This window comes from Dermacentor silvarum, chromosome 2, assembly GCF_013339745.2.
Source record: "Dermacentor silvarum isolate Dsil-2018 chromosome 2, BIME_Dsil_1.4, whole genome shotgun sequence".
In the NCBI taxonomy this organism is placed as follows: Eukaryota; Metazoa; Arthropoda; class Arachnida; order Ixodida; family Ixodidae; genus Dermacentor; species Dermacentor silvarum.
This window is the reverse complement of record NC_051155.1, coordinates 49,546,781-49,574,448: the sequence shown is the minus strand read 5'-3', so window position 1 is coordinate 49,574,448 and position 27,668 is coordinate 49,546,781. Positions and strand designations below refer to the sequence as shown.

The following is a 27,668-nucleotide window of genomic DNA, read 5'->3' as shown; positions in this document are numbered from 1 at the left end:
GCGCGGCCGTACGCCGAGGCGCGGAAGCCTACATTGGCGCGTCTTCCGTCGGCTGCGTTATCGGTGCCGATGGCACAGGGCGATTGTCGGTTCCGCTGCTGGAGTCACACGGTGCAAGGTTGCGCTCGTTCAGTCGGGTGCTCCTCCGCTTCTCCCACTAATCGCCGTATTTTTCTTGCCGTAGGAGCGCTTTCTTATTCCGAAGGCGTGCTTCGTCCATAGTTTATTCGCCAACGAGCGACGATCCATCACTAACCTGGGAGCTCTCAGTAATCCAAATTCTGTGTGTCAAGTGAAGATGCCGGGGTGGTTTACGAAGCAGACAACTGCGGTTGCCATCTTACCCCTCCCTGCCACAGCAGCAACCAATAGAGAGACGATTTTCAGCACGGCAGCCAATCGGAGGCCCGCTTTCCTCGCAGGCCCGTGTGACTACCTATCGCAGACCCGCGCTTCTTTTGTGTTTGTGCGTTTGTTACAAGATGGCGACGACGGACGAATATGAGAAGCGGAACAGTGAAACTTTGAGCTTTCGAACGATACCAAGATGGCGGTGCTCAGTGGCGGGAAATACGAGATATGGCTCCGTGAACTGCGGTGATTTTGCGCTATTTAAAGCTGTTTTCTCGCCCTGCGCACTGACGAACTAAACTTTTTCGGCCACTTTTAGTGCGTTTTCAGCCAAACCATTTTAATTAGGCGTTGCAGACACCCAAACGCGTGGTTTTCAAAAATTGATTTTTCTCGCGATTTTCGCGATCTGATCCCCCCCCCGCATCCCCCCTTAATTTAGCTAGCTTTAATTGTGTTTCGATTATACGAATTTTGGCTAATACGAATATTTTTCGTGACCGCGTGAAATTCGTATCATCAAGATTCCACTGTATGACGGTAATTGGAAAAGCACAATCTCGTGACAACTGCACTATGACGATTTTTTTTTTTTTCGCTCTTTGGCCACACTTGGCCATTGCGCCAACAAACAACACTCAATCACAGATTTCTCTTCCTAATTGACACATTGCAATAATGATATAACATTGAAGACATAAAGAGCTTTGCAGTGAATATATCCAAGAATGAAGACATTATTAGGTCTAATGCAGTATAGCATGTGCACAGGGATGATAAATGACAATCTTGAAGTAAAATGACGTAAACTAGAAAAAAAGCAATAGAAATGATAGCTGCTGACATGATTGTGTTAATTTTATCCTGACGCTGTGCGCCATGCTCACCAAAATTGCCTTGTAAGCGAAATAGGATCCCTCCTCAATGCTGCATAAGAAAACCTAAATAACCTAATGCCTTACCTAACTATGATATACGAAAGCGCTGCTGAAAGTCCGGCTCACATTTTCAAGTCTTGTTACTCTGGACCCCATTAAGGCATGCATTATCTAGTGGCACCAAATTCGTTAATTCAGAGGCTGCATAGTAGCACAATATAAACAAATGTTAGAGCTACAGTTAAACCTGGTTATAACGAAATTGACAAATTTCCGAAAAACTTTGTTATAGAGAGGATTTTGTTATATGCAGGTTCGGCACGAACATTCTAAAAAACAACGCTTACCGTATTTACTCGATTCTAACGCCCCCTCGATTGTAATGCGCACCCGTTTTTTCGTTTTCGTCGGAGCACTCATCCTTGGAATGTCACACCAGGTGCTGGATGCGTGGACGCATGTCGTTTCGCACAAGCGCGAGGTGTTGGAAACGAAGAGCGAGCGACACAATGGCGTGGTAGCGTCGTATAGTGTCACCTAGTGTCAGGTTAGTGAAGTGAAGCACAGAGACTTGCGCAGGTAACGAAAGAGTGGCTCTGCCAGTGCGTTGAAAAAAAAGAAATTTAAAATTTTTTTCTTCGGCAACATCAACTGGAAAAGGAGAGTGCCAGCTTGGCGAGCTAGGCCAGCTGCAGCAAGGCGCGGGATCAGGTTTGAATGAAGGGAGGGGGAAAGGTCACGCCCGCGGCGGCATGATCGCCAGGTCAAGGGATGCAGGCCCGCCTCGCAGTCGCCGTGAATTCGAGTGCGCCAGGCGCGCCGCCGCCGCTTTGCATTTCGTCGCGGTGGAGAAGGTGCTTCCGCTTGCTGCTCGTGCAAAAATAGAAAAAATTGGGGTGAAATCTCTGGGTTGTCGGTGGGGAAAATTTGTTATTTCGAGGGGGGTCTCCCGCTGCCACTTCGTTACATAGAGGTCTCAAATACATGTGCTTCTATGGATAACGGTGGGGAACAGAAAAACTTCGTTATATCCAGGAATTCGTTATATGGAGGTTCGTTATAAGCAGGTTTAACCGTATAACTAAATATACTGGATGCCAACTGCAAAATAAATACTGTTATCTTTATGCTTTTTAATGCTTGATGGGCAAATGCAACTAGATAAGTACTCCATCTCACCAGCTGTGTCTGTTGCAGCAAAGGGAAAGAGTTACATCAGCTAATGAAGAACGAGAAAGATAGTAGCAAAATTAAATGGCACATAGTAGGCCAGCCCACCTCGTTCATCCGAGTCATGGAGTCTGCTTTTGTTCGTCATTGGTAGACACGACCCGTAATTTTAGCGGCACTCAGCAGAATTGACGATACGGCACTCGGGGCTCAATGCACTGCTTTGCACATTCCATCTTTTGTAAATGTGTTATCATTGTTCCTTTTGTGTTCTGTATCCTATTGCAGGAAGTTTGTGTTTGTTGTGGTGTTCTCGACGTTCCTCATCAACTGTGTGGACTATCCCGTGCTCTTCCGGAATAAGCCACCGCCCCACAATGGCACCAAGGTCACCATGAACGACGTGGTCATCCCCTCTGGCCAATGTGTTGCGAGGTTTGGCTTTCTAATTTTATTTATAATACTAATCTTGCAAAAGAATTTGTATGGAGTAAATACAACATGGCACGTGTTACTGCCTGTGTTAAAGTGTACTAATAAATGCTTGATAAGTTGCACAGGCACTGTCATGGACCGTTTATACATTTAGAGAAAAAGCGTAGATCTTACGAGTAAGCAGTATGTAACTGATCATCAAAGATTGCTCATTCTGTGTCCTTGATGTATGTTCACACTTTTAGTGCCTAGCTAGGCCCATGAAAGGCCTTCTGAAAACAGGAATGTGTAATATCCCCTAACCCAAACGATCACTGTCTGGCACTCCTTTGCTTCATTGTACAAACCTGCTGTGCTCCTGCATCGCATGCTTTTACTTTGAGAAACAACTGAAGTCTGTCTTTGACAATGTTTTAATTCTTGGAACTTAGTGCCTGTATGCAAGGAGGTTTGAAAAAAAGTTGGAGTGGCAGGTTCCTGCAGTTCCTTACCGGCACAGGTGAAGCCACCATACTTCTACCCTGTGAGAGGACCGCAACAGCTGAAATCTGCTCACAGCTCATTTCATTTTGTTCAGTTATTGTAAATGTTAGCCTAATTGGAAAATAACAGCTCGTGGTTTCTGGCTAAAATGTTAACTTTGGCTGCATATTGATAACGTAGTGTATCATAAAATTTGACAAGTCGTTTATGCTTTCTTCTCAAACTAGTGACAGAAAAGACGTCTAACAATATGTGTACGGCAAAATTAACCATCCTAAATAGCACGGAGTAGGAAGAAAGCGCTTCGTATAATGCCTGCTATTCGCTAACATTTTTTCGTGCCTATGGTGAAATGGCAGCGGTCTGGCTTCACTTTTGAGATGTCATCTCCACTCCAGCAATATTTTTTTAACCTCCTTGGCTGTTCACAACCACTTTCCTAGTTTCTCCAATTGTGTATGACATCAGCTGTCAAACCTTAAAATCCTTTATTGCTTGGCTCATGCAGGTTTGGGTTCTTCACATGGCTGAGCCTGGTGGTGGCGACTGTGTACTGGCTGTTCAGGGCCATCCGCGTTGCCTGTCACCTCATCCAGTTCATCGAGATACGCGCCTTCTATGTGCACGCCCTACACATATCTGCAGTGAGTGTCACCCACTCTCACATCTGTCATTTTTATTGCCATTAGGGAGCTTTAGGTATTGCGCACCCAAAGTTAGGGGACGCAAACTGGCGTGCAGAGAAAATTACTAAGAATGCAAAAAGATATACAGCACAAATCATTTACAACGTAACTGCTTATTGTGCAGGACAGGACGTAACGAGCTCTTTTCCTACTTCCGTTTACCCTCCCACAGAACTCAATAAACAGTCGAACCTCGGTGATACGAATCTCGCGGGGTCCCGTGAAATATTCGTATCACCAAAACATACACAAAATCAAGAAAAAATGAATTTATTTTTAGAAGAAATTCCTAATAGTGGAACTCCGTTGATGCGTTTCTCGCTGCTACGTTTTCCCAGCTGCTACGTTGCATTCTCGCGGTCCCGACCTAAATCCTACATTTACTTCCATGTATTAAGTTCCCCTTGATACGTCGCCAATCTGTAATATTCCTGCCTCTTGCGTTGCTTTGAATGTGGCGGTCACGTAAATTTAGCGGTGCAGCCAGCTTGTACGTTGCAACAAGTGACCGGTGCGTTGCAACAAGCGACCGGCACGTTGCTGATATGGCGCGGCTGCGCTGGCGCCGTATCACGTGGCCGTATCTTGAAAGCGATCTGCGACATGCGCAAAGTGCACACTCGCACGGGCCTCATCTTCAAAACGATTTGCGATGCTGACAAAGTGTGCCTAGTGCTGGATACCTTAGTATGCGCTGTGCTTTCGACGTTTAGCTCGCGTTGAAGCGAGAGACAGTCGCTGCTGCCGCACTTCTTTACTCAACGAACTCTCGCGGTCATCGAGCGAGATGGGTTCGTGTTTACATGTGCACGCATGACATCGTGCTTGTTAATTTAGTTAGTAAGCGAATGTTTACAAGTTTATACAGCCGATAAAACTACTATCCTTACTTTGTACTAATTTCTACCGCAATGGTTGCCTCGCCTTTCAGGCGAAACTGCAACAATATTTTTGGGTTTTTTTCACGGTCCCTTGAAAAGCGTATCAACAGGGTTCTACTATCCGTGTTCGTTTTCTTCTTGCCCAAATCGTCAATGATCGCCTTCTTGAAAGCATAAAAGTACGTGCGCATGATCTCTCGAATGTTTTCGCATGCCACCGAATGCCTCAGCACGTTGAGTGCAGGGAGCGTTTTGACCGTCGGGGCTGTTGCCGTGGTCGTCGTTGCTGCAGGAGTCCTCGTCTTCTTTCTCGCTGGTCAAAGCATCAGCTAGGCTGTGATGTGGTCCGGTCTGCTCAACGTGGGGACCAATGAGAGATCGCACAGCCGCGTGACGTAGCTGGTTGCTTGGTGACTATGGATCCCGCCCAGATCTCTCTGGGCCGGTCGCTCCGCTGGCTCGGCCGGCGCGGCAACGCGTTCGTAACAGCCGATGTTCTTCGTATTAAGAGCAATGTATTTCTGCCAGGGAATGCAATGAATTCGTATGACACAGAAATTCGTACCAGCCGTGATTGTGTCATGGGGGTTTTACTGTATATGCATACAGCTTATAGTGCAGCCACACAAGACGAAATACAATAGAACCTCGTTTATACATTTTGGAAAAAAGCGTGAGAATAAACGTACTAGCCAGGAAAACCATGATCAGAAGTCAAGAAAAGATTTGGTAGACTGAGTTGCCATAATGTGAAGGGTTGCGCGAAACGTTGCAGCACGAGACGCCGATGCCAGCGCGAAACGCTGCAGCACGAGACGCCAATGCCTGCCGATCTGGTGGTGCCCGCGGCCCGAGATGCACGGTGTATATTTTGTGGCTTCGGTAATGATACGGCTGTGCTCCACGAATTTGGCCTGGGTCAGTGGCTTCTTTCGGCAGCATTTTGGCGGGAAGTTTTTGCAATCTCACTTACAAGAATAGTCGTGGAACGAGATGTGCTCGCTCGCTCGGGCCCCACGAGCGACCGCGAGACACGCATTGTCATTTTAAAATAGTTACGGGAAGCCTAAACAAAATTTACCTGGAAGGCAACACCGGAGTACAATGCCATGATGCCGCCAGAGTGAAACTGATGCTTGCCTCGTGCTGCCTGCAGCAGGGTGCGGCCGTGTGTTTTGGTTATCCCCTATTAAAAGTGTCTGGTACACTTCCTACACCCACACGCTGCGAAACAGATAGGCGAAGATAGGTGATACTCGGAGATTTGTTGGTACCGGAATAGGAAACGGAGTGCGTGGTGGCATTTTCACATGACAAGAGGGGCAAGTACTGCGGGGAAGCTGCCATGGTGCGTACCTACTGCTATCAATCGCACTTGCCCTGCAACTTTTTTTTTTTGTTTACACTTTATCTAGCCTCTGGATAATGTATCATACAGTCACAGTTCAGCAGTTTACTTAATGCTGGTGCTGAAAGATGGGGACCTGCCGGGGTGGCTTAGTCAGCTAAGGCATTGCGCTGCTGAGCACGAGGTCGCGGGATCGAATCCCGGCCCCGGCGGCCGCATTTCGATAAAGGTGAAATGCAAAAACGCCCGTGTGCTTGCGTTGTAGTGCATGTTAAAGAACCCCAGGTGGTCAAAATTAATCCGGAGCCCTCATAATCAGAACTGCTTTTGGCACGTAAAACCCCAGAAAGAAGAAAGATGGGGTTTTCCCGCAACATATATAATGAGTAAGAAAAAAGCGTAACTGTATTGGGTCATTTATTGCATTCTTGATCGCGAACATTGGCACTAGGAAACTGTACAAAACAGGATCGTATCTATGAGGTTCTACTGTATGGATCTGCCAGATAATCCTGCAGATAAGAGAGGCAGCCAGAACACTTCTCAACGAGATGCGCGCCGGTCAAAGGGAGAGTGATGAGGGCAATGCGGAGGAGATGATGTAGGGCCAACGAGAAAGGAATGGAGCAAAAAAATTGTGGCTGCTGCCGTTGCATGTATGCGTGCTGTGTGGGCACTTGGAGGTTGTCTAGGGGACGGAGAAACCTTTGCTCTAGCTGCTTGTCAGCCGCACGCACTCCGCACAAAACATGCGTGCATTGTCGCTCTGTTTGGATCTTCAGTTTGTGCGTGGAAACTAAATACAGCTGCCAATTATTTTTTTTTTTTGACATGGGCGGGTTAATAAAAAATTTCTCGACTGTCGAGACCACGGGTGCGTTTTATCTTCACCTGTTGCGATGCATGTCGTTGCGAAGTGCACATATTGTGTGTGTGTGACCTTGTCTCCACGAAGCTGTCTGTTTAAGCTGTGTTCTGCAAATTCAGTTCAGAGCATTTGTTGTCCATACGCGAGTTCCCACTGTTTCTGCCAGCAGATACAAATTTGTTATATGCATTCGCAGTAGTTGCTGGCTGACCACTCGCTAAATCAAACTCCACCTCGTGCGTGCCGCTGTCAGTTCAGTCTGTGCATCATGCCCAGTCTCTATGCAATAGTCCATGAATGCAAACATTTAGGGTGAGCTTTTCGCGACAGCATGCCGCCCGATACCTCCGCCGGCTAGGTCTAACCAGCACGCCTCGTCACGAGTTGGTGACCAAAGTTGCGATTTGGCACCATGTCAACAGAATGTATTGCTGTGGCTCTAGAGCACTTGAAAAGCAGAGGAACCACCTTGACAACGAAAATTAAGGCACGGGTAGCCCAAACAACATGAGCACGGGTAGCCCAAACAACATGAGTGGCGGCAACTTATTCGCAATCGGCATGTTTTTGACATTGTGCACACGCAAATGAATGCGCAGCTGCTTCTTCTGCATGTTTTACACGTGTGCAGCCTTTGAAAAATGTTGTTTTGGTTATAATGCGGATATTCGTGACTCTAGCGACTTACGTTATATAAGTGGTCTACACTGTACACAAGCCAGGTGTGGGGCTTTGAGTATGCAAACACTTGGGTGCGTCATTTCTAAAACGCCATAAATACTCACCCACATTGCTCTCCAAGATATGGTGCCTGCACTCTATACACCATGGTAGCTCATTGGCAATGGCATTTTGCTGCTGAGCGCAAGGTTGCAGGTTCATTTCCTAGTCGTGGCAGCTGCATCTCTGTGGGGGCATAATGCAAAAACTCTTGTGTACCTAGATTTAGGTGCATGTTTAGGAACCCCAGGGGGTCGTAATTAATCCAGAGCCCTCTACTACAGTGCCCCGCTGTGCATTTTCAAGATGTTAAAACACACAATTCATTTTTAACCCTCCACTTCCTCCTTTTCTCGGTCATTACTTATTACTTATAACGTAAGCCGCCGGAGTCGCGAATATCCGCACTATAAGCGGTACCCCACTATAACCAAAACAACTATTTTATTGCGATAATGGACACTCCAGGTGCATTTCTGCCGTCGCTGTCACCGTGCTCTAGGTTCCGTATTCGCTTACTAAATAAATTAACAAGCACGGTGTCACGTGCGCACGAGCAAACATGATCACATCTTGCTCGTTGACCGCGGAAACGCTCTGTCAAAACACTCTAGTGACAAAGCGCGGCGAGCGAATTGACCTTCATGCTATCATGCCTCTCGCTTCAACGCGACCTATAAGCCGCGAAAACACAGCGCGCGGCGGACTTTCCCCGTCGCAGATTGCTTTCAAGATAGGGCCAAGGCGATCGTATCGCCGAAGTGGATCGTCGCGGAAACCGCGGTCCACGGAAACACGTTGCTTTACTGGCGAAAATCCTCTCCTTCTGTTTACGCCAGTCCCAAACGCAACTTTCGGATTCTCCGAACGCCTGTGTTGCAGCCCGATTTCCGCCCGTCTCCGCACACATGGTCGCTTTCCTTTCAAATGCGGCATCATGATGAACTCGGTACTTCATGCTGATGGAACAGACACAGAGAACGTGTACTGCAGCACATGCATGGAGGCAGCTACGGTAGCTAGGCTCGAGAGTAGCTAGGCTCGAGAGTAGCTAGGCTCGAGAGTAGCTAGGCTCGAGAGTAGCTAGGCTCGAGAGTAGCTAGGCTCGAGAGTAGCTAGGCTCGAGAGTAGCTAGGCTCGAGAGTAGCTAGGCTCGAGAGTAGCTAGGCTCGAGAGTAGCTAGGCTCGAGAGTAGCTAGGCTCGAGAGTAGCTAGGCTCGAGAGTAGCTAGGCTCGAGAGTAGCTAGGCTCGAGAGTAGCTAGGCTCGAGAGTAGCTAGGCTCGAGAGTAGCTAGGCTCGAGAGTAGCTAGGCTCGACGCGCGTGCGAGGCGGCCATTTTGAAATGACGACGGCTATATGGTAACGCAGATTTAGGGTCGTACTCGATTCTAACGCGCACGCAATTTTTGGACCTGTCTTATCAGAAAAAAAGTGGGCGTTAGGTTCGAGTAAATATGGTATTTGTGGCTTGAGGGGAGCGTTTGCCGTCTAGGTTTGTGGGGTCTCACATGTGCTCTTGGGACAAAGGAACGCCAACACAGTAGTGTAAAGAATCGCAGGGGCATTTATTACTCCTTTCATACACTAATACACGCTAGCCGAATTACTATGCATAGAACATTCACATGGGCGCGCAACAAATCAAGGCAGTCCGACTCACCGCGACCGGATAGTGAGCAAATATATTCGCCCCATGCTATGACACCATCGCCTAGTTGTTCACGTGTACGGTCACGGGAACGGTGGCGAGTTCAAACGATCCGTGTTTAGAGGAGACGAGCCGGATTAGAGCCGGACGAGCCGGATTAGAGGAGACGCGAGCTATGCGGGGAAAACAACATCAGGGGACATGTGAGAGTCGCGCATTCCCACATCCCCCCAACCTTAAATCACTACACATACTCCGGCGAAACATGTCACAAGGTCTATCAACGAGCACGTCGCGAACAAAAGTTAGTACATGCGACAGTGGCTGCGTTGAGGAAATGTCCACACGTTAACCACAACATGCGAGCCAACATTGTCTCTGGGGTTCACCGCTGGCGTCCGTTGGTCACAGCACCACCTCTGTAGATTCGATGGCACGATTCCAGCCCAGGACTCCAGAAACGGCGACGCAGAAGTCTGAACAAGCAAGCGTCGCTCGCGCCGACGCACCCTGCCGGCGAAAGCCGCTGTAGCCGTTGGTGACTGCCGGCTCTTTTCCCAGCCGCTGAGGGTTGCGAGCCGGACACAGTGGCCACCGAAGTCACTGCGCTGAACTGGCCACAGGCATCTCCATCACCTGGGGTAGCTCAATCGTAGTCCGGGGCAGCAGCGCAGACGATGTGCAGGCGACAGCAAACCAGGGGTGACTCCGCTCACGCTGCTTACACTCAACGCACTCGACAAACACTAGAGTAGTGCAAGGGAGAGGAATTCTGTATGCGCGTCGCCCACATGGTCGCCCACTTCAAAACGCTCGCGAAAAGGCTTAGCATGTTGAAAAGTTCAAACACGCTACAGCAACCGTCGCCTCCCTCAAGAAAGCACAACGCCGACGCTAGCGATCAAAATCCACGCTAGGAATACGCTTCGGTTCAAACAAAGGTTGTCTCGTACCGAGCAAAACTGTCAAAATTATCGTCCGATGTCTCAAGAGGTCAACGTTGGGCAGCCAAATGTGGGGTCTCACACGTGCTCTTGGGTCAAAGGAACGACAGCACACTAGTGCAAACAGTCAAAAGGACATTTATTGCACCTTTCGTACACTAATGCAAGCTAGCCGAATTACTATGCATAGAACATTCACATGGGCGCGCGACAAATCAGGGCAGTCCGACTCGCCACGACCGGATAGCGAGCGAATATGTTCACCCCATGCTATGACACCATCGCCTAGTCGTTCCCATGTACGGTCACGCGAACGGTGGCGAGTTCAAATGATCCATGTTCGTCCATACCGGTGTCCTGCTCCAAGCCTCGCGAGACGGTCTCGCGAAGCGTGGATCGGCGCACGCGCGGAATGTCAGCAACACTCACCGATCCCAACCCGAAGAGAAAGCGCCTTTGACCTTTCGCTCCCAAGTCACCCCGCCGTGCGGTGGTGTTAGCATCGCAACACTCGCGCCATCTCTCACAATGCGCCGCAACCACTACGACTGCCTCCGGCGCTTAGCCACACGGAGAAGCCGGATTACAGGAGGCGCGAGCTATGCGAGGAAAACATCAGGGGACGTGCGAGAGTCTCGCATCCCCACAGGTTGACTGCTGAACTTCCAGGCAGCCGCACTGTAACCAACATTTTGTGTCCCGCAACTACACTATAAGCGATACGCATATACATAGCGTGCTGTGGGAAAATTAACGGGAGTCTGAAAAGACCGTATTATATCCGATTCTGCACTATAAGCGGTTATGTTATAAATGGTCTACACTGTATAACTTATTTGTTTCTGTCACTGTAAACAACTGCACAGTCGTGCTTTCTCGCACAGAATTGAGGCATCAGTGGAAGCTTCTTGGAGATGAAAATACTAGTGTCAAAGTAGAGATGTGAACAGTCTGTAAGCGATAACAGTCTGAACCTGCAAGCCCAGCTCATCGTTTATAGCACTCACCGTGGTGGTGGCTTGGCGTTGCTCTAAGCCCGAGGTCGCGGGATCAAATCCCGGCCTCACTTCGATGGACATGAAATGCAAAACGACCTGTATATCATGCATTGGGTGCATGATGTACACCCCAAGTAGTCGAAATTTATCCACTATGGCGTGCCTCATAATTATATGATGGTTTTTGCATGTAAAAACTAAGAATTTAATTGTTTATTCGTGGAAAATTTTAATTGAAGTGGCACTGCGCAATGCTGGAGTAGTGCTTCAGATCATGGAATGTAAATATAGGCACAGGAGCAGGAACTCCAGTGTTCATTGTGACCATACCATATTAGCAATACTGTGTAAACACTGTCACCCTGGCATTCTTGGACCATCTGGTAGTGCCAGTGCCAGCATCTGGGGATGTGAGGCTAAGAATTTGAGGGGGGAGGGGGGAAACCTCACCTAATAAACACAATAAATTGCTTTATTCTTACGCCTGCTTGTCACCTTGACAGCACCAGAAAAGCTGCATACTTGCCCTGCTACAAGAGATGCAGCTAGTTCTTTTGTTTGTAACCGCCATACTTGAGATGCAGTACCTCCAGATTTTATTCAGAAAGTTGGAACGAACAATTTCGTGCCGTCCAAATTTTTTGTCTCTATTTCACATTTATATGGGGGAGCTTGCAGTAGGGACCACAAGCACTCAGGCTAGCCTTTCCGAAAAAAAAGCTGATTGTCTACTGTGTACAAAAAGAATGATTACCAAAAATTGTTGAATTACTGGCGAGATTTCACAAGTCAATGCGACGTTTCTCCTTAAGCATTCGGATAAGCAGTTCCTGGCTAGCCAGCGTCATTATAAATGTGCTTATACGTAACGGCTCTGATGGATGACCATTGCTTTGAAAATCTCGAGAGTCCAGTGTTCATAAAAAGCTTGCCATTGTTGCTGCAGGCAGGGTGTGATGGCCAGGGAAGTTTTTGGAGGGTCAGTAAGTATTTCGGTGGCGCCAGTTTCTACCTTTTCTTGTCCCCACTTGTGGAGCCTCTGTGCCATGTAACAAAAGCTGCCATTGTGACCCTGCCATGCAGAGCGACCTGGACAACATGACATGGCACGAGGTGCAGCGGAGGGTGTTAGAAGTGCAGAAGGACCAGCAGATGTGCATCCACAAACAGGAACTGACTGAGCTTGGTGGGTTCCCCCAGCATTTTTCGTGGAGTCTTAAAAGCATGCCTCTGCATGATCTTGCCAAGTGCCACTTCAGGCATTTGAAAGCTCTCGAACAGTAGTCTTATGTTATAGACACAGTGGCATCTTAAGAGGGCACTGCTTCTTCACATCCAGCTTCAAGCGCCATAAAATCACATACCTTCCAACTCTTTCTAGTTTCCTGTAAAGCTTACGAATTTGGACTCATTCTTTGATTTCAGCAGCATTGTGTCAAGTTTAACCCTTTGAGACCAGAAACCTCTACCCACTTCCTAGCCGTTCCGGTCTAAAACTATTTCAGTAGTTGTGGGCGCTGCAAAATAAAAACTGTGCAAGAAAAACTCGTAGGATGTCTATTTTTGCAGTTATTTTTGTGCCCAATTCTTTCAGCAATATTTGGGCAGTACAGTCGAGCCCACTTGTACCTGTTTTAACAATATATCGGTTATAACAGTGAGAAGCTGCTGCACCGTCAACTTTTGTATGTTTTCTATGGTGAAATAACCTGCTTACTACAATGCCCCCATGCCCCATTATTGGTTTTAACGATGAAGTCTGGCTACCGGGTGTCCATGCCGAAAGGGAATGGAACTCAACCCCTTGAAAAGAAAAAATAACTTTGAGCCGTTGCACGCCACCGCATGCAGTTTTCCATGCTCCACATCGCTAGCCTTGCGCGCCTCTCACCCATTGCCCTTCCACCCCTCCAAACACGAATGGGCTGCGCCCACAGCTCTACGCCACACCACCCTCCGAAACACGAATGGACCGTGCCAACTGTGCTTGATAGCGCTGGGCTGGCGAAGCGCCGCAAATGTGCGACAAAAGTGTACTGGAATGACAGCAACGCCGGAATGCTTCGTGCCTATTTGTGCCTTTAAACCAATTATTCTTCCTTTTACCGTTGCGCATAGCACCGCGTTGGCCACGTGCCTTCATGACTGCGCAGTCGCCATCCTTCATCGCGTCAATAGCGGCCGCGATTTCGTCCGCAGCGGTTGCGGCAAACGGTAGTTTCATTTTTACTCAGTACGCGTGTAGGCCGTATGCATAGAGTTTCTCACTTTAATACCCAGAGGGTAAACTGGTGCCACCGTCTATGCGAGTTTCTTAAAGGGCGCCGTGCCCTCATGGGAATGACGGGATATGTGTCTGTGAGGCTTGTGTTGGCTGGTGTTGAACAAGGCTTCGTCTAAACGTGGATATGGCTACACAAATAATGCCTTCTTAAAGTAAAATCTACATAAAAGGCTTTCATCCACCCATATTATATCTCTCAATAAAGTTTACTCACCTACAATGCAGAATCAACCGAAGAAAAGCAAGAACAGACAAGTTGTTCCAAAGCGAGCGATAATCTTGTCGTCTGCCCTCCAACTTTAGCGACCAGCTGATACTTTTTACGTTTCATATAATTGTGCATTCATAGTGAAGTCCTCAAAATTAAACAAACATGTTTTTGTGTAATAATAAGATAAATCAGTTCTTACGTGCTGTTTTAGCAGGAAATTAATCATTGTGACAGACGGAACACTGCTAGCCAGGCGCATCTTCAAGGCGTTCTGGCTCTCCATGAACGATGCCAATCCGAAGTCACAATATACCAGCATTCCCATGGATACCACAGCGCAGCAGCGCCAGTTTTCCCTCTAGGTAATATAGTGAGAAACTGTATGGCCGTATGCCTTCATAACTGAGTAGTCTCCATCCATGACAGCGTAGATAGCGACCGCAGTTTTGTCCGCCGTTGCACCAAACTGTAATTTCGTTTTGACTCAGTGTGTGCATCGGTCACGTGCCTTCAGAACTGCAAGGTTGCCGTCCATGATCGTGTCGACAGCGGCCGCGGTTGCGGCAAACAATAGTTTTGTTTTTACTCGGCACGCACCAAAGCTGCCGAGGATGAAGAGAACCGTCTACTTCGCGATGGGTGGCAACCTGACAAAAATATAATCTGGTAATGCGTGTGGTAGTGAAAAAGGGGTATCAGATGATCAGATGAAGACGCGCGCTGCGGCTGTGCTGTGAAAGAAGTCGCGAGGCCTTCGCTGCTGCGAGCCTTAATCAGTGATGAGAATTGTAGCTTCCGCACTGCCTTTGTGCAGAATAGGAACAGGATTCTGCTGATTCATTTAGTAAATCTGAATGTGTTGATGTTGGAAGCGCTTTTTTTTTTTTTAATGATTTTCTTCATACCCTGCGATAATGTGACATTCGATTAATTCGGACATTTTTTGCGGTCCCGTGAAATGCGAGTTAATGCGGTTTTACTATACCAGTGCCATTCTTGAACACCGACAGCCGTGGCTTGTTACATGCCATCAGACTGCGCAGTAAACGGTTGAATGAGTCAACACAATCAGAAGCAGATGGAGGAAGGTGGCGTGGAGGGGCACTGGCCTCCCGCCATTGTAGTGTTCTCACAGCAGTTGTCTTCTTATTTTTTTCATGCAACCCAGTTATAACAATGGAATTTTCGTGGCACTTAAATATTGTTACTATAAGTGGGTTCGACTGTATGTGGAAGCGCTCAAAGCGTTCTCCTGGGTGTAGTCCTGGATTATTGCTGCAAGTTCTGGTATGTTGCCTGTAGGCAACATTTGTAAATAAAGGGTTAATAAGTGATCAGTGACTGCATATGAAAAAAAAAAATATTGACGTCCTCCTGCAAGCAACAACCACCTCAATTTCCCCGTGCTTTTCTTGCTGATGGTTACCAAAGCAGAATTAGCAATTGAAACCTGTTGTAAGACTCCTGATAAGAGGCCGTATTTCTGGTCAATCACTTTCGGGAGTGCTCACTTTTTCATGGCGTCTTGCGCTGCACCTCACAAGAGCAACAGCCGTTCTGCCAGCTGACTTAACCTATCGGTGTCTGCAGAAAGCGATAGCACCAAAAGTGATTGACAAAGAGTACTGATCAAGTTTCAGGTGACTGCCTGCTGTGCTGACAGGCGTGATTTCTTAACGCAGACATCTACAACCGCATCCTTCGCTACAAGAACTACATGGTGGCACTGGTGAACAAGGATGTGCTGCCACTTCACTTCACGTTGCCCCTGCTCGGCTCCGTGGTGTATCTCACCCAGGGGCTCAAGTACAACCTCGAGCTCATCCTCTTCTGGTTCCCGGGTGCGCCCTTTGAGAACACCTGGCACTTGCGGGAGCAGTACAAGCGGCCTGCTAACCGGGACCTCCTGGCACAGCAGCTGTCCAGGCAAGTTACGGCACGGGTGGCCCTTCATTGACCAGGTCTTGTATTTTTAGCAACTGGTATTTCTGGCAGCCTCATCTACTGCAGATGAATCCATGTTCGCTGTTGTCGTGACCACAGATGGCGACCACGCAGTCCCGAAGGCACATGACCAACACGGTGTCATGCACAGTGCTAAACGTAAGAATGAGGCACAAAGCATTCTTGCGATTCCTGTATGGTTCCCGCCGACGACCATGGCAATGCGAACTCCAATGCTTTGTTTTGATTGGACGCTAGCACAACCCGTGCTGCTTTGCTCTCTTGTGGCACTCCGTGCTTGGTTTTTCTCTCTCTTTCTATCTCTCTCCTATCTCTCTTTCTCCATCTCTTATTTCTCTCTCGCTCTTTCTCCATCTCTTATTTCTCTCTCTCTTTCTCCATCTCTTATGCATTAAAGCCGAAACCGAATGAGAGCGATTTTGTGCGCGACGAGCGACGACTTCCAGTGATGAAACAGACCGTCACATAAACAGATCACTCGGTCTTTTCGCTCAATCACTCGGTTCTAGAAATCTAGAATTCGTCGCCCGGAAGTGCTATGAGCGACTAGCCAATAGCGCGAAGCCAGAACTGGATATACATGAGGCAAGCACTACCACGGAACAAGCAAACGACTAGATTTTGATACGTGCCAGGATAACAGTGCAAGACCTTTAGAAATATTTATGCTGCTCTTTACACTAAAACACACGAACTTAAATTAATAGAGCAAGCGTCACGCCAGTTTCGGCGAGTATTTGCTGCCCTTATACCGGCAACACCGGGGAGACGTCGCTCAAAGTCGTCGCTCGTCTCGTCGCTCGCATGACTTGTAGGCGACGAGTGACCGCGACAGCCATCCCCATCGCGTCGCTTGTCGCAGTCGCGTGCAACATCGTGTGCATGCGGTTTATACAGTGGAATCTCGATGATACGATCATGGCTAATACGAATTTCCGGATGATACGAATATTTCTGCGGTCCCGGCCGAGTCCCATTACTGTGCAACGTGCTAGAAAACGGTTGTTACAAATAGATTTTCGACTCGTGTCGGTTGATACGAATAAACGCCGCCCCACCGACGGCCGCGAAAGAGAACAGCGCGCAGTCACGCGCTTTCTCCCTTTTTCTTTTGGCGCGGACGTGGCGCCAGACAGCACGGAGGCCGCGACTGGGCGCGAAGAGTTTGAAGCGGTGGCACTTTTGTTGCTTTTGTGCTTTTCCTCCTTTTCCGCGTGCCATCGGACGGAGTGGCGGCCGTGCTTCGGGCCACGTTCTTTGTTTGCGCCATTTTGCCTAGTCGCAGCGAGCTATGTCTACCGAGATACGATCTCGGCTGATTCGCGCAGCCGTACGCCGAGGCTCGGGAACCTCTGTTGGCGCGTCTTCCTACGTTATCGGTGCCGATGGCACAGAGCTATTGTCGGTTTCGCTGCTGGAGTCACACGGTGCAAGATAGCGCGGCACGTAATCCACGGTGCAAGGTTGCGCTCGTTCAGTCGGGTGCTCCTACGCTTCTCCCGCTAATCGCCGTATTTTTCTTGCCGTAGGAGGCTTGCGCTTCCGTATTCTGAAGGCGTGCTTCGTCCAAAGTTTATTCACCAACGAGCGACGATCCATCACTAACTTGGGAGCTCTCAGTAATCCGAATTCTGTGTGTCACGTGAAGACGCCGGCGTGGTTTACGAAGCAGACAACTGCGGTTGCCATCTTTACGAAGCAGACAACTGCAGCAACCAATGGAGAGACGCCTTTCAGCACGGCAGTCAATCGGAGGCCCGCTTTCATCGGAGGGCCCGTGTGACTACCTATCGCAGACCCGCGCTTGTTTTTTGTTTGTGCGTTTGTTACAAGATGGCGACGACGGACGAATTGAGAAGCGAAATGGCGAAACTTTGAGCTTTCGAATGATACCAAGATGGCGGCACTCAGTGGCGGGAAATTACGAGATATGTCTCTGCAAACTGCGGTGATTTTGCGTGATTTAAAGCTGTTTTCTCGCTCTGCGCACTTACGAATTAAACTTTTTTGGACACTTTTAGTGCGTTTTCAGCCAAACCATTTTTATACAGTGTAGAGTAGGCATTGCAGATACCCAAACGCGTGGTTTTCAAAAATCGATTTTTCTAGCTATTTTTGCGATCTGATCCCCGCGTCCCCCTTTAATTTAGCTAGTTTTAATTTGTGGGGTCTCACATGTGCTCTTGGGACAAAGGAACGACACATAGTAGTGCAAACAATCAAAAGGGCATTTATTGCACCTTTCATACACTAATACATACTAGCCGAATTACAACCAATAGAACGTTCACACGGGCGCACGACAAATCAAGGAAGTCCGACTCACCGCGACCCGATAGCGAGCGAATACGTTCGCCCCATGCTATGACACCATCGCCTAGTCGTTCACGTGTACAGTCACGCGAACGGTGGCGTGCTCGAACGATCCGTGTTCGTCCATACCGGTGTCCCGCTCTAAGCCTCGCGCGACGGCGCACGCGCGAAGCGTTCGTGCGTGTTGGTCGCCGATCCCAACCCAAAAAAAAAGCGCCTCCGACCTTTTTCTCCCAAGTGACCCCGCGTTAGCATCGCGACACTAGCGCCATCTCTCCCAACGCGCCGCAACCACCGTCGGCACTTAGCTACGCGGTGAAGCCGGATTACAGGAGACGCGCGAGAGTCCCGCATCCCCACAAATTGTGTTTTGGTGATACGACTTTCGGCTAATACGAATATTTTTCGTGACCCTGTGAGATTCGTATCATCGAGATTCCACTGTACTTAATTAATCAGTGCACAACAAAATAAGTGAAATAACGAGACTAAGATCATTAAATAATGCATATGCGTGCCAGAACCACAGGACAGGTCCGAACTATAAGATTTCTGAATTAACGAAGGTTGAAAGGTTTTTACTGTACAAGTTTGCTGTGAGAAACACAGTGGGCCATGTTAAGTTCAATGCTTGTCTTCTGGTGACCAGTGTACAGTTGCTGCTGAGGAACTTGGAGGAGCAATGTGTGCACACCAGCATGCCGTGAGGTGAACACTTCACCTGTGTTGAGATTTTGTCGGATTTTGCAGCTTGGAGCCACACTGCGATTTAATTTTGGTGCGCGCAGTGCTTGAGTGAGATGGTCTGGAGATCGAGTGAAGCTGCATTCTGCTGATCTGCGACCAGTAGCTCTCGCCTCACTAGTGCAAATAGGCTAAGGATGAAAGCACGCTGGTGCACACATGCAAGCGCTAATCTAAACTGAGGTTTATTTCTTTTGTGCATGATATTTGCACTGGTCTTGAATGGTACTGACACCGTGCAGTAGACGTACAAGAATAAAACAAAAAAGGACAAACAAAACTTTTCACACACCATAACCCTCGGCAATCTTGTGTTGACACACATGCTCATAAGTGTGCTTGCTGTCACCATTTGCCTTTCATTAAAAAAAAATATCTGCCTCCAATCCACCCTGTGAATGTGGATGTACAGTGAAGCTGGTGCGGACGTTTGACGACATTACACAAGCATCACCACCATAAGCAATGCACGTCACTAGCGCACGCACGTCTGCGGAAGTGCAGCATACATCCTCATTCTTCTAGACCGTCCGCCAAGTGCAAGTGCCTCATTGAAATAAATTAATGTTTAAAAGTAAATTGCAGAAAAAAAATGCGTGAAGTACGACTTACACGCAGCCTACAAACATGATAGCTTCGCTGTAAAACTCGTGGGTCATATTTGCTCAATTATAATGTACAGCCAGTTTTTATAGGTTCAAAGAAAGAAAATATGCACCCAAATTTAATTAGCTTCCAATTTTACGACAGGACAGAAGGGGACCGCACTTCCAAGGTTTACAATATGAATAGTATGAAACCTTCAGAGTTCTCCTTCACAGTATGTTAATTTAGTTGCACTTACCAATCTTTTGAATTAGCTTTCATAATAAGGAAAGTGGAGTTTCATTGATGCCAACCTGTGCAATAACTTTTTACCATCTTGCAATGACAGTGATACTGACGTTAAGGTGGGCTGTTGCCAATGACACAAATACAGATTTTTGTCATATCTAAATGTAGTGCACGCAAAATTTTCAGACCCTTCTTTGTTTAAAGATCAAAAAAGAGCTGCGTTAGAATTCGGTAAATTATAAATATGGTTTATTAAGCATGGCAACCCCAAGTAGCCCAGAGCAACAAGTTGCTTTCTCAGCCTTGTGTGCTGGTGTTGGCTGTTGCAGGCGCATCCTGTGGGTGGGTCTGGTGAACCTGGTGCTGCTTCCGCTGGTGCTGGCGTGGCAGGTGATGTACTTCTTCTACAGCTACACTGATCTCATCAAGCGGGAGCCAGGTGTGCTCGGTCTGCGCACGTGGTCTCCTTACGGGCGCCTCTTCCTGCGGCACTTCAACGAGCTCGACCACGAACTTAACACCAGGTATATAATATGTTTCGACGTGTTGCTTGTTTGATTACTCAATGTGGCTACACGTTGATGAAGTCGAACTTAAAAAGAAGTGCTAGCATTTGTAGTTTGAAGTGCATGACAAAGAAACCAAGGTGGTCGGATGTGGTTTAAGAGGAAGCTTTAGCTCTGGGCCTACACCAATGCTGAGTTTTCAAGTACACATAAAACAGAAATGCGTTTAAGAGACTCCGAGAATATGCTGGACCATGGAATTCGTTGCATTTGAGGGAGAAAGTTAAATTCTAATGACTGTAGGGAGCAAAGTTTTGATTAGGACAAATTTTTACAAGAATTTTCAAAAACTGGAACCCATCAAAATACAGTGGAATTTCGAAACGATTTTCACATGACACTCTTTATTTTCCGGTTCCTGCAAAAATCATATTAACGAGATTCCACTATAAATGGAAGCATGAAGTTTACAAATCTGTAACTCTGCTGAAAAAATAGATATCGCATTTTTGTCAACTGTGTCCGTTCGAGCATCTAAAGTGGACAAATTTGGTGCTTGGATTTTCTGTTTAAGTGAACTTAATAAATTATTTACTAGCATTTTGTGGACATCTTACTCTCATATTAGCGGTATATTTTGTCTGCTTTGGATGGACTATTATGTGCAGTTCACCTACCTGTGATATCGTTTTCTTATTGTCGAGTTAACAAACATGATAGCTCAGTTTTTTTTTTTTGCGATCTTCTAGAATTATTTATTAAAAATTGACAGCCTAAATAAAAATTTGGCTTTCACCATTAACTGGATTTTTACTGCTTTCGTTTTTGTAATGCAAGAGACCTCATCATGTTCAGTGTAGTGGTTGCCGAAAGAAATGGTTTCTCCATCCCAAAATGTTAAGACGGGAGTCCTCGAGCAAAAGCTTCCTTTTAATTAATCCAGAGTCTTGAACTTTTCTCTCTGAGCCCCTCTTGTTACTTTTGGACTTTAAATCCCGTGAAACAGTCAATTGCCGGCATAATAATTCATCTCTTTATTAGGCACTTGGCTGTTATTATGTGCACACCAAGTGTTTGGGCAGATGTGTTGGCAGCTTGGGGAAAGCTTTTCAATCACTGATAAGCCAAGCAGTGAGAGGCGTGCATAAAAGCTGGGCCTGTTTCTTTCAGGTTATGCCGTGGCTACCGACCTGCCTGCCAGTACATGAGCATCTTCTCTTCTCACATTGTGATCATCCTTGCAAAGTGAGTGCTACTGGCTATCATTGACGTGAGCCTGATTGTCGGTTCTCGGCTATTTGTCTTGTTTTCATGCCATTTCCTTTGTGTTCCGGAATGTCAATCGATGCTTTGTTTATCAGAACAGACAGTGTCGGAATAGACTGTCTTAAACTGACACAGTTTCTTACAGTTCAGTGGAACCAGGAGTCAATACGTGAAATGTTGCAGACTCTTGACATGGTCAGCAACGAAGGCCTTTACTTCTACATGCATCCTAGCTCTTTCCCTTACACGCTGCCTGACCAAACAATTGATGCCGTAGATATCAACTGCGCAAGATTTGTTGCGACTGTGAACAGCGTGTTGTTTCATGACTTGCACCTTGGTTTTGAGATTCTGTCGAGCGACCAGCCCTTCCAAACGCTTCTGTGGGGCACATGCAGGAGTGTGACATTCTTTGCGGGGGCACCGCTGGCGGTGCTGCTGCTACTGACAGTGATCGACGAGGACGTGCTCTCCGTAGAGCACGTGCTAATGATCGTCACGGTGCTTGGCATCGTCGTGGCCATCTCCCGAAACCTCATCCCCGACGAGAACCTGGTCTGGCGTCCCGAGCGGCTCATGACCAGCATTCTTGCCCAGATTCACTACATGCCCGACCACTGGAAGGGCCTGTGCCACACGACTGTCGTGCGGGATCAGTTCGCCCACTTGTTCCAGTACAAGGCCGTAAGTGCAAATTCTGTGCAATCGTTTAAGTGAAAGGAAACTGATAAGTTGCCGAGTGAGAAGGGCTAGATTTTTTTTTTTTTTTTTTTTTTTTCCTTAGCTGCAACCACAGAAAATCCTACAGGCAATGAAGCCAAGGGAAGTGTGGGGTGGGAATGAAGTTCTTTTAATTGAAATGTATAAATTGGGGCACAAAAGTAGACTAAAAGACAGACTTGCCACCAGTGGTAACCAAACCTCCACAATGTGTGCGATGATCTAGTACCAATTGAGCTGTAGCAGCAGCTGTCACCTCGCCAGCTTTCTTGGTTGTTTGTGTACGTGTGCTAAACCTGGCCCCTAGAGTGTTAGCCAGCACCACTCAGCCATGGCAGCGAATGTCGAACATCTTTTCGACTGCAGTCATTCTGTAGTTCTGTGAACTTGGGAGGAGACAACTGGCCAATGAAACCTCGTGTGTTACCTTATGGCACCAAGGCTGCCAAATTAAGGGGGACAAAGTGGCTCTTTTTCTTTTTTTCTGGTTGTTTCTGGAATTGCAAGCTGATGGAGGGGCAAGTTTTGGTGCCTTCTGCCAGTGTTATACCTTCTTGAGTTATGAGGCCCCACTGTCCTGTCATTTCCGCCACAGATGCGCATTCTGGAGGAAGTGGTCAGCCCGGTGGTCACCCCTCTGGTGCTCATCTTTGCAATGCGGCCTCGAGCGCTTGAGCTTGTGGACTTCCTGCGCAACTTCACTGTGGAGGTGGTGGGCGTTGGGGACGTCTGCTCCTTCGCCCTCATGGATGTTCGCAAGCACGGAAGCCCGCAGGTAAGGGGCTTGTAGCACATGTTGCTTGCAATCACTGGTTGAGGGGAGCTGCACTGTTAATGGGAACTGCATCAGCAATGCTAATTGCAAATTTTGGAGCTGAACATTGATTGGATTATGAAATTGAATGAAATAGAAATTAGAATAAAAATGGCATCAAAGCTGATACAAATCGAATGTTCAGGGCACAACAGTAATGAAAATGAACTAATGGTAGTGAATTTATTCCATATTGCATACCTTTTATCTAACTTGCTGGTAATCTTAAAACCTGATGCAAGCCTTTTGTCTGGTGTTAAAGTACGCAAGCTGACTGTTTCTCATCCAAAAAATTTTGATTGCATGGAAGTTTTCCACCTATGTAAAAGTCCTTTCTTAATCGTGCTCATGTCAGCGCAAATAACTCAATTATAGCATTAAAATGTTACTGGGAACGTAAGATTGCTGTTGTTACTTCATGTGATTCTTGAATTAATAACTACCTGATATGAATATCAATTTGAATTGTAGGTGGTTTTGCAACCTACCATTCAATTGCAACCGCAAATATTTTGCAGGCACCCTATAGTTAAGGGTTAGCGGGCATACTTCTTAATACAAACTTATTATCGATTTTGTTAATTGCTCCCTTGTTTGTCTCTATTGTGGTTGTGCATGCGCATTCGTGCGTGTGCTGGCACCCGTAAGGGGAATGGAATATGCACATTGCCCTTGTGTCGATTGTCCATATGCAAGCCATCATGTGGTGAACTTGTCGCGTGACAATTCCTGGAGGTTGGCTTCAAAAATTATTGCGAACAAGTGTAGTGGGAGCAATAGCATCTGATGTGCCATCTGCTATTGTGCCTTGCTCTGTCAATCTGTAATGCATTCTCATGATGGGACTTCTTCACCTGAGAAGGTGCTCATCAGGGGAGTTGGAAAAACAAATGCAAAGAAATTGCAGGCACTGTTAGTAACAAACACGAATTCATGTTAATGGAACTTGCAAAAAAATGAAAGCGAGTGCTTATGGATGCACTTGTGAATATTTTAAAAGTACCCAGTACTTGATATTAAGTGCAGATATTAAGGATGCAATGTTTAGTTTTCATTTGAAATTTCTGGTGTTCACGTGTACCTACTTTGATCATTTACCTTCTGTGTGTCAGTTGAGAATGATTCAGAAATGGGCTGGTCTTTGGCTGCAACAGTGAAGTAACGCAACACACTTCAGAGTGTTTTGCAGCCGTGTGTTTATCCTTAGAGGTGGCGTTTCATAGTGCCTTCATTGTTGAAAGAGCGCCGGTTACAAAACCTTTAAATAACTACACCTAATGACTGAGGTGTCCGAGAGCTCTGGTACATTGTGGTTGTACCCTGTTCTTTCTCTGTGTAGTGGAGGCCCGACGATGGTGGTGAGGACGACGACCACGTTGGGGCGGGAGCAGTCTCCATTGTTGAGCCGCAGCCCGAACAGCGGCAGGCGCAGCACGGAAAAACTGAGCTCTCTCTCATGCACTTCACGGTGGGCCTTTATCCTTTTGAGGCACCCCTTTGTATGACTTTGTATAACTTATGTTCATGTCAGAGTATTACCATGCTGTTGCAGTCTGTATTTCTTGCAGTGTGTATGCACAAATGTACACGTAACACTGCAGTAGCTTCAAGTTCATATGTGAAAAGCGACGGGGCAACTTCAATATTGTTTTTTTTAACCTACCTGCTCGTCTGAAAAAAAAAAAAATGGGACCTGTGTTTGTGAAATGACAAAAACAGGTTCTAGCCATTCGTTGAGCCATAATGGAGTGTTGTTGCCCGATTTTTGGTGAAGTGTAGACAGTCGCACTGAAACTGGTACAAATTGTCATGCAAAGTTTGATAAGCAAACTAAATGCTGTACCCTCAAGTTTTGCTTCTTTCACATAAAGGCAAAATGGGAGATGTACTCAACAATGTACAGTAAAACCCCGGTGATACGAACCCGGCTGGTACGAATTTTGGTGTGATACGAATTCGTAACATTCCCCGGCCGAAATACATTGCTCTCAATACGAAAAAAATCGGCTGTTCCGAACGTGTTGCCGCGCCGCTACGGATCATACGAACGCGTGAGCAAAAGCGGCGGCGGCCGACCCAGCGGGGCCACCGGCACAGGCAAGCCGGCACAGCAGGATCTGGGCGGGATCCATAGTCGCCAAGCAACCGACTACGTCACGCGGCTGCGCAATCTGTCATTGGTCCCCACGTCGAGCGGACCGGACCACATCACAGCCTAGCCGATGCTTAGCGAGAAAGTAGACGAGGACCGCTGCTGCAACAACCGAGGCGCAGCCCCGACAGTCAAAACGCTCCCTGCACTCGACTTGCTCAGGCGCTCAGTGGCGTGCGAAAACATTCCCAAGATCACGTGCGCGCACTTACACGCCTTCCAGAAGGTGATCGTTGACGATTTGGGCAAGAAGGAAACGTCCCGTTGATACGTTTTTCAAGGGACCGTGAAAAAAAAAATGAGAGAAAAAAAAAAGCCGCAGTTTCGCCCGAAAGGTGAAGCAACAGAAACACAGCAGCAGCAGCGAGCGAATTTACCTTTGCGCTGTCTCTCGCTTCAACGCGAACTAAACGTCAAAGGCACAGCGCATACGAAGCTACCATAAAGAAAGAAATTCTTTATGAAGCTACTGGCACTAGGCACTTTATCAACATCGCAGATCATTTTGACGATAAGGTCCGCACGGGCGCGCACTATGCGCACGTCGCTTTCAGGATACGGCACCTGCGCGGGTGCGTCGTATCTGCAACGTGCATGCCGGTCGCTTGTTATGACGCATCGGTCGCTTGTTGCAATGTACAAGCTGGCTGCACCGCTAAATTTTACGTGACTGCCAGATTCAAACGCAACGTGACATGCCGGTACATTATAGATTGGCGAGGTATCATGGGGAGCACCCGGTAATTCGAACGTGAAAGCATTTGCGATGGTTAATTCGAACATACCGCGCACCGACAGTGCTCTCAGCAGCGCGCCAAATCACGTGGCGGGGCCTCCGACCGGCATTGCTCCGACACCGCCATAGAGCAAAAGCTTAGGCAAGAGCCCTCAACTCCGTGCGGAGAAAAAAAATAGAATAAGAAGAAACGACGGCAAGGTCGCTGTTCCTGCGTGGCGCCACAACACGCGTGTACGTGCCGACGTCTCAGCCACCGCTTCGTCTGCAGCGCAGAGGGAAGAAACGGCGGAGGCCCAGTCCAGCCAACGCTCGCTTCAACAGCAGAAAACGAAACTTCAGGGAGCGGGCTAAGCTGGCGCCGGGCCGGCGGGAGTGGCGCACGCGCACGGAGACAGTCGAAGGTGAGGAGGCTACGAGGGTGTTGAGAGGAAGGGCGAGGGGAGCCACCGAAGCGACAGAGTTGCCGAGGCCAAATACGCTGCCCTGTCGCCCTCCTTCCTCACCTGCGACGGTCCCCACGCGCGCCCGTCGCCCCTTCCTCTTCACAACCACAATCTCGCTCTCTCACCGTGCCTGCGCCGCCCGCACCCTGAAGTATCGTTTTCTGCCGTTATCGCGAAGCGAGCGCGGGCAGTTTCGTGGCCCTCGCTCGATGTGTGCTAGCGCGCCGCGATATTTCGCGAATCGCACCATTCGTACGTCGTGCTATGGTGCACGAATATTTCAAAAATAAGTCCTTTTAATTAGAACAAATTTTTGGGCCCCTTCGAGTTCGAATTATCGAGATTCGACTATACATGGAAGTCAGTGGGATTTAGGTCGGGACCGCGAAAACGCGACGTAGCAGCTGGGAAAACGCAGCAGCGAGGAAGGTATCAATGGGATTCCACTATTAGAAATCTTTTCGGGTAAAAATAAATTAATTTTTCTTGATTTTGATGATACGAATTTCGGGTGATACGAATATTTCACGCGACCCCGCGAGATTCGTATCGCCGAGGTTTTACTGTAAACAGCACCTTAACGGGTGCATGTAGTCTAGCTTATTAAGGAAGCATGCCAGGAGAGAAGCACTGGTTCTCACTTGCTGCTCTGTAGGTATTTGTATGAATAAATAAATTCTCTTTCCTGCTCAGCTGACCAATCCCCACTGGGTGCCACCCGAGGGATCCACTGCGTTCATCAACAACCTCAAGGAACGTGGTCAGTGCTACAGCTGCCTCGTGCAGTTCCGTTCTGTCATTGCTTTGACCAATGCTCTCCAACTTAGGCTAACCTTGATGCATTTGCATTGGCATGAATAGGCCACACGATTGAAGGCACTTGGCGCACTTGTGATCTTATGTCCAAGCCTTCCCCCCCCCCCACCTCCCATTCTCTTACGAGAAGCTCCCCAAAATTGTTTGGTGTGCTTTCACTGTGTTGGGTTTTCTTCACTATAGAAGTCTGTGGTAGGAGGGCCAAATGTCAGGCTTGGGTCCCGAGAGGCCAGATCGAACTTGTCATATTTGAATGAGCATTGTTACTAGATAAGTAAATTAGTGCGGCATATCACGCTTGCCTCTGGAGCAAGTTTTCTCCTTGAATATGTACCGCATTTACTCGACTGTAGTGAGTTTTTCCATGATTTTCGTTGCTTGAACTGAACCCTTACGTTACATGCAATTAATGGCAAAATTGACTATATTAAAGCAGATATTCTAAATCCT

General features: G+C 47.6%; 1 protein-coding gene across 3 annotated transcripts in view; it reads left to right on the top strand.

The window, feature by feature from the left end:
* Positions 1-27,668, top strand: part of LOC119441463 (autophagy-related protein 9A-like) — a 174,978-nt gene that overhangs the window by 25,814 nt on the left and 121,496 nt on the right. For 2 of the 3 annotated variants that reach the window (XM_037706081.2, XM_037706083.2), the window contains exons 5-14: positions 2,688-2,834; positions 3,826-3,961; positions 12,495-12,597; positions 15,589-15,832; positions 20,092-20,286; positions 21,439-21,513; positions 21,933-22,218; positions 22,850-23,029; positions 24,408-24,536; positions 27,096-27,162. The exons of the other annotated variant lie outside the window; for it this stretch is intronic. In XM_037706081.2, the coding sequence (XP_037562009.1) occupies positions 2,688-2,834; positions 3,826-3,961; positions 12,495-12,597; positions 15,589-15,832; positions 20,092-20,286; positions 21,439-21,513; positions 21,933-22,218; positions 22,850-23,029; positions 24,408-24,536; positions 27,096-27,162 (1,562 nt within the window). The remainder of the gene's footprint in view (positions 1-2,687; positions 2,835-3,825; positions 3,962-12,494; positions 12,598-15,588; positions 15,833-20,091; positions 20,287-21,438; positions 21,514-21,932; positions 22,219-22,849; positions 23,030-24,407; positions 24,537-27,095; positions 27,163-27,668) is intronic. 3 annotated transcript variants of the gene reach the window in all.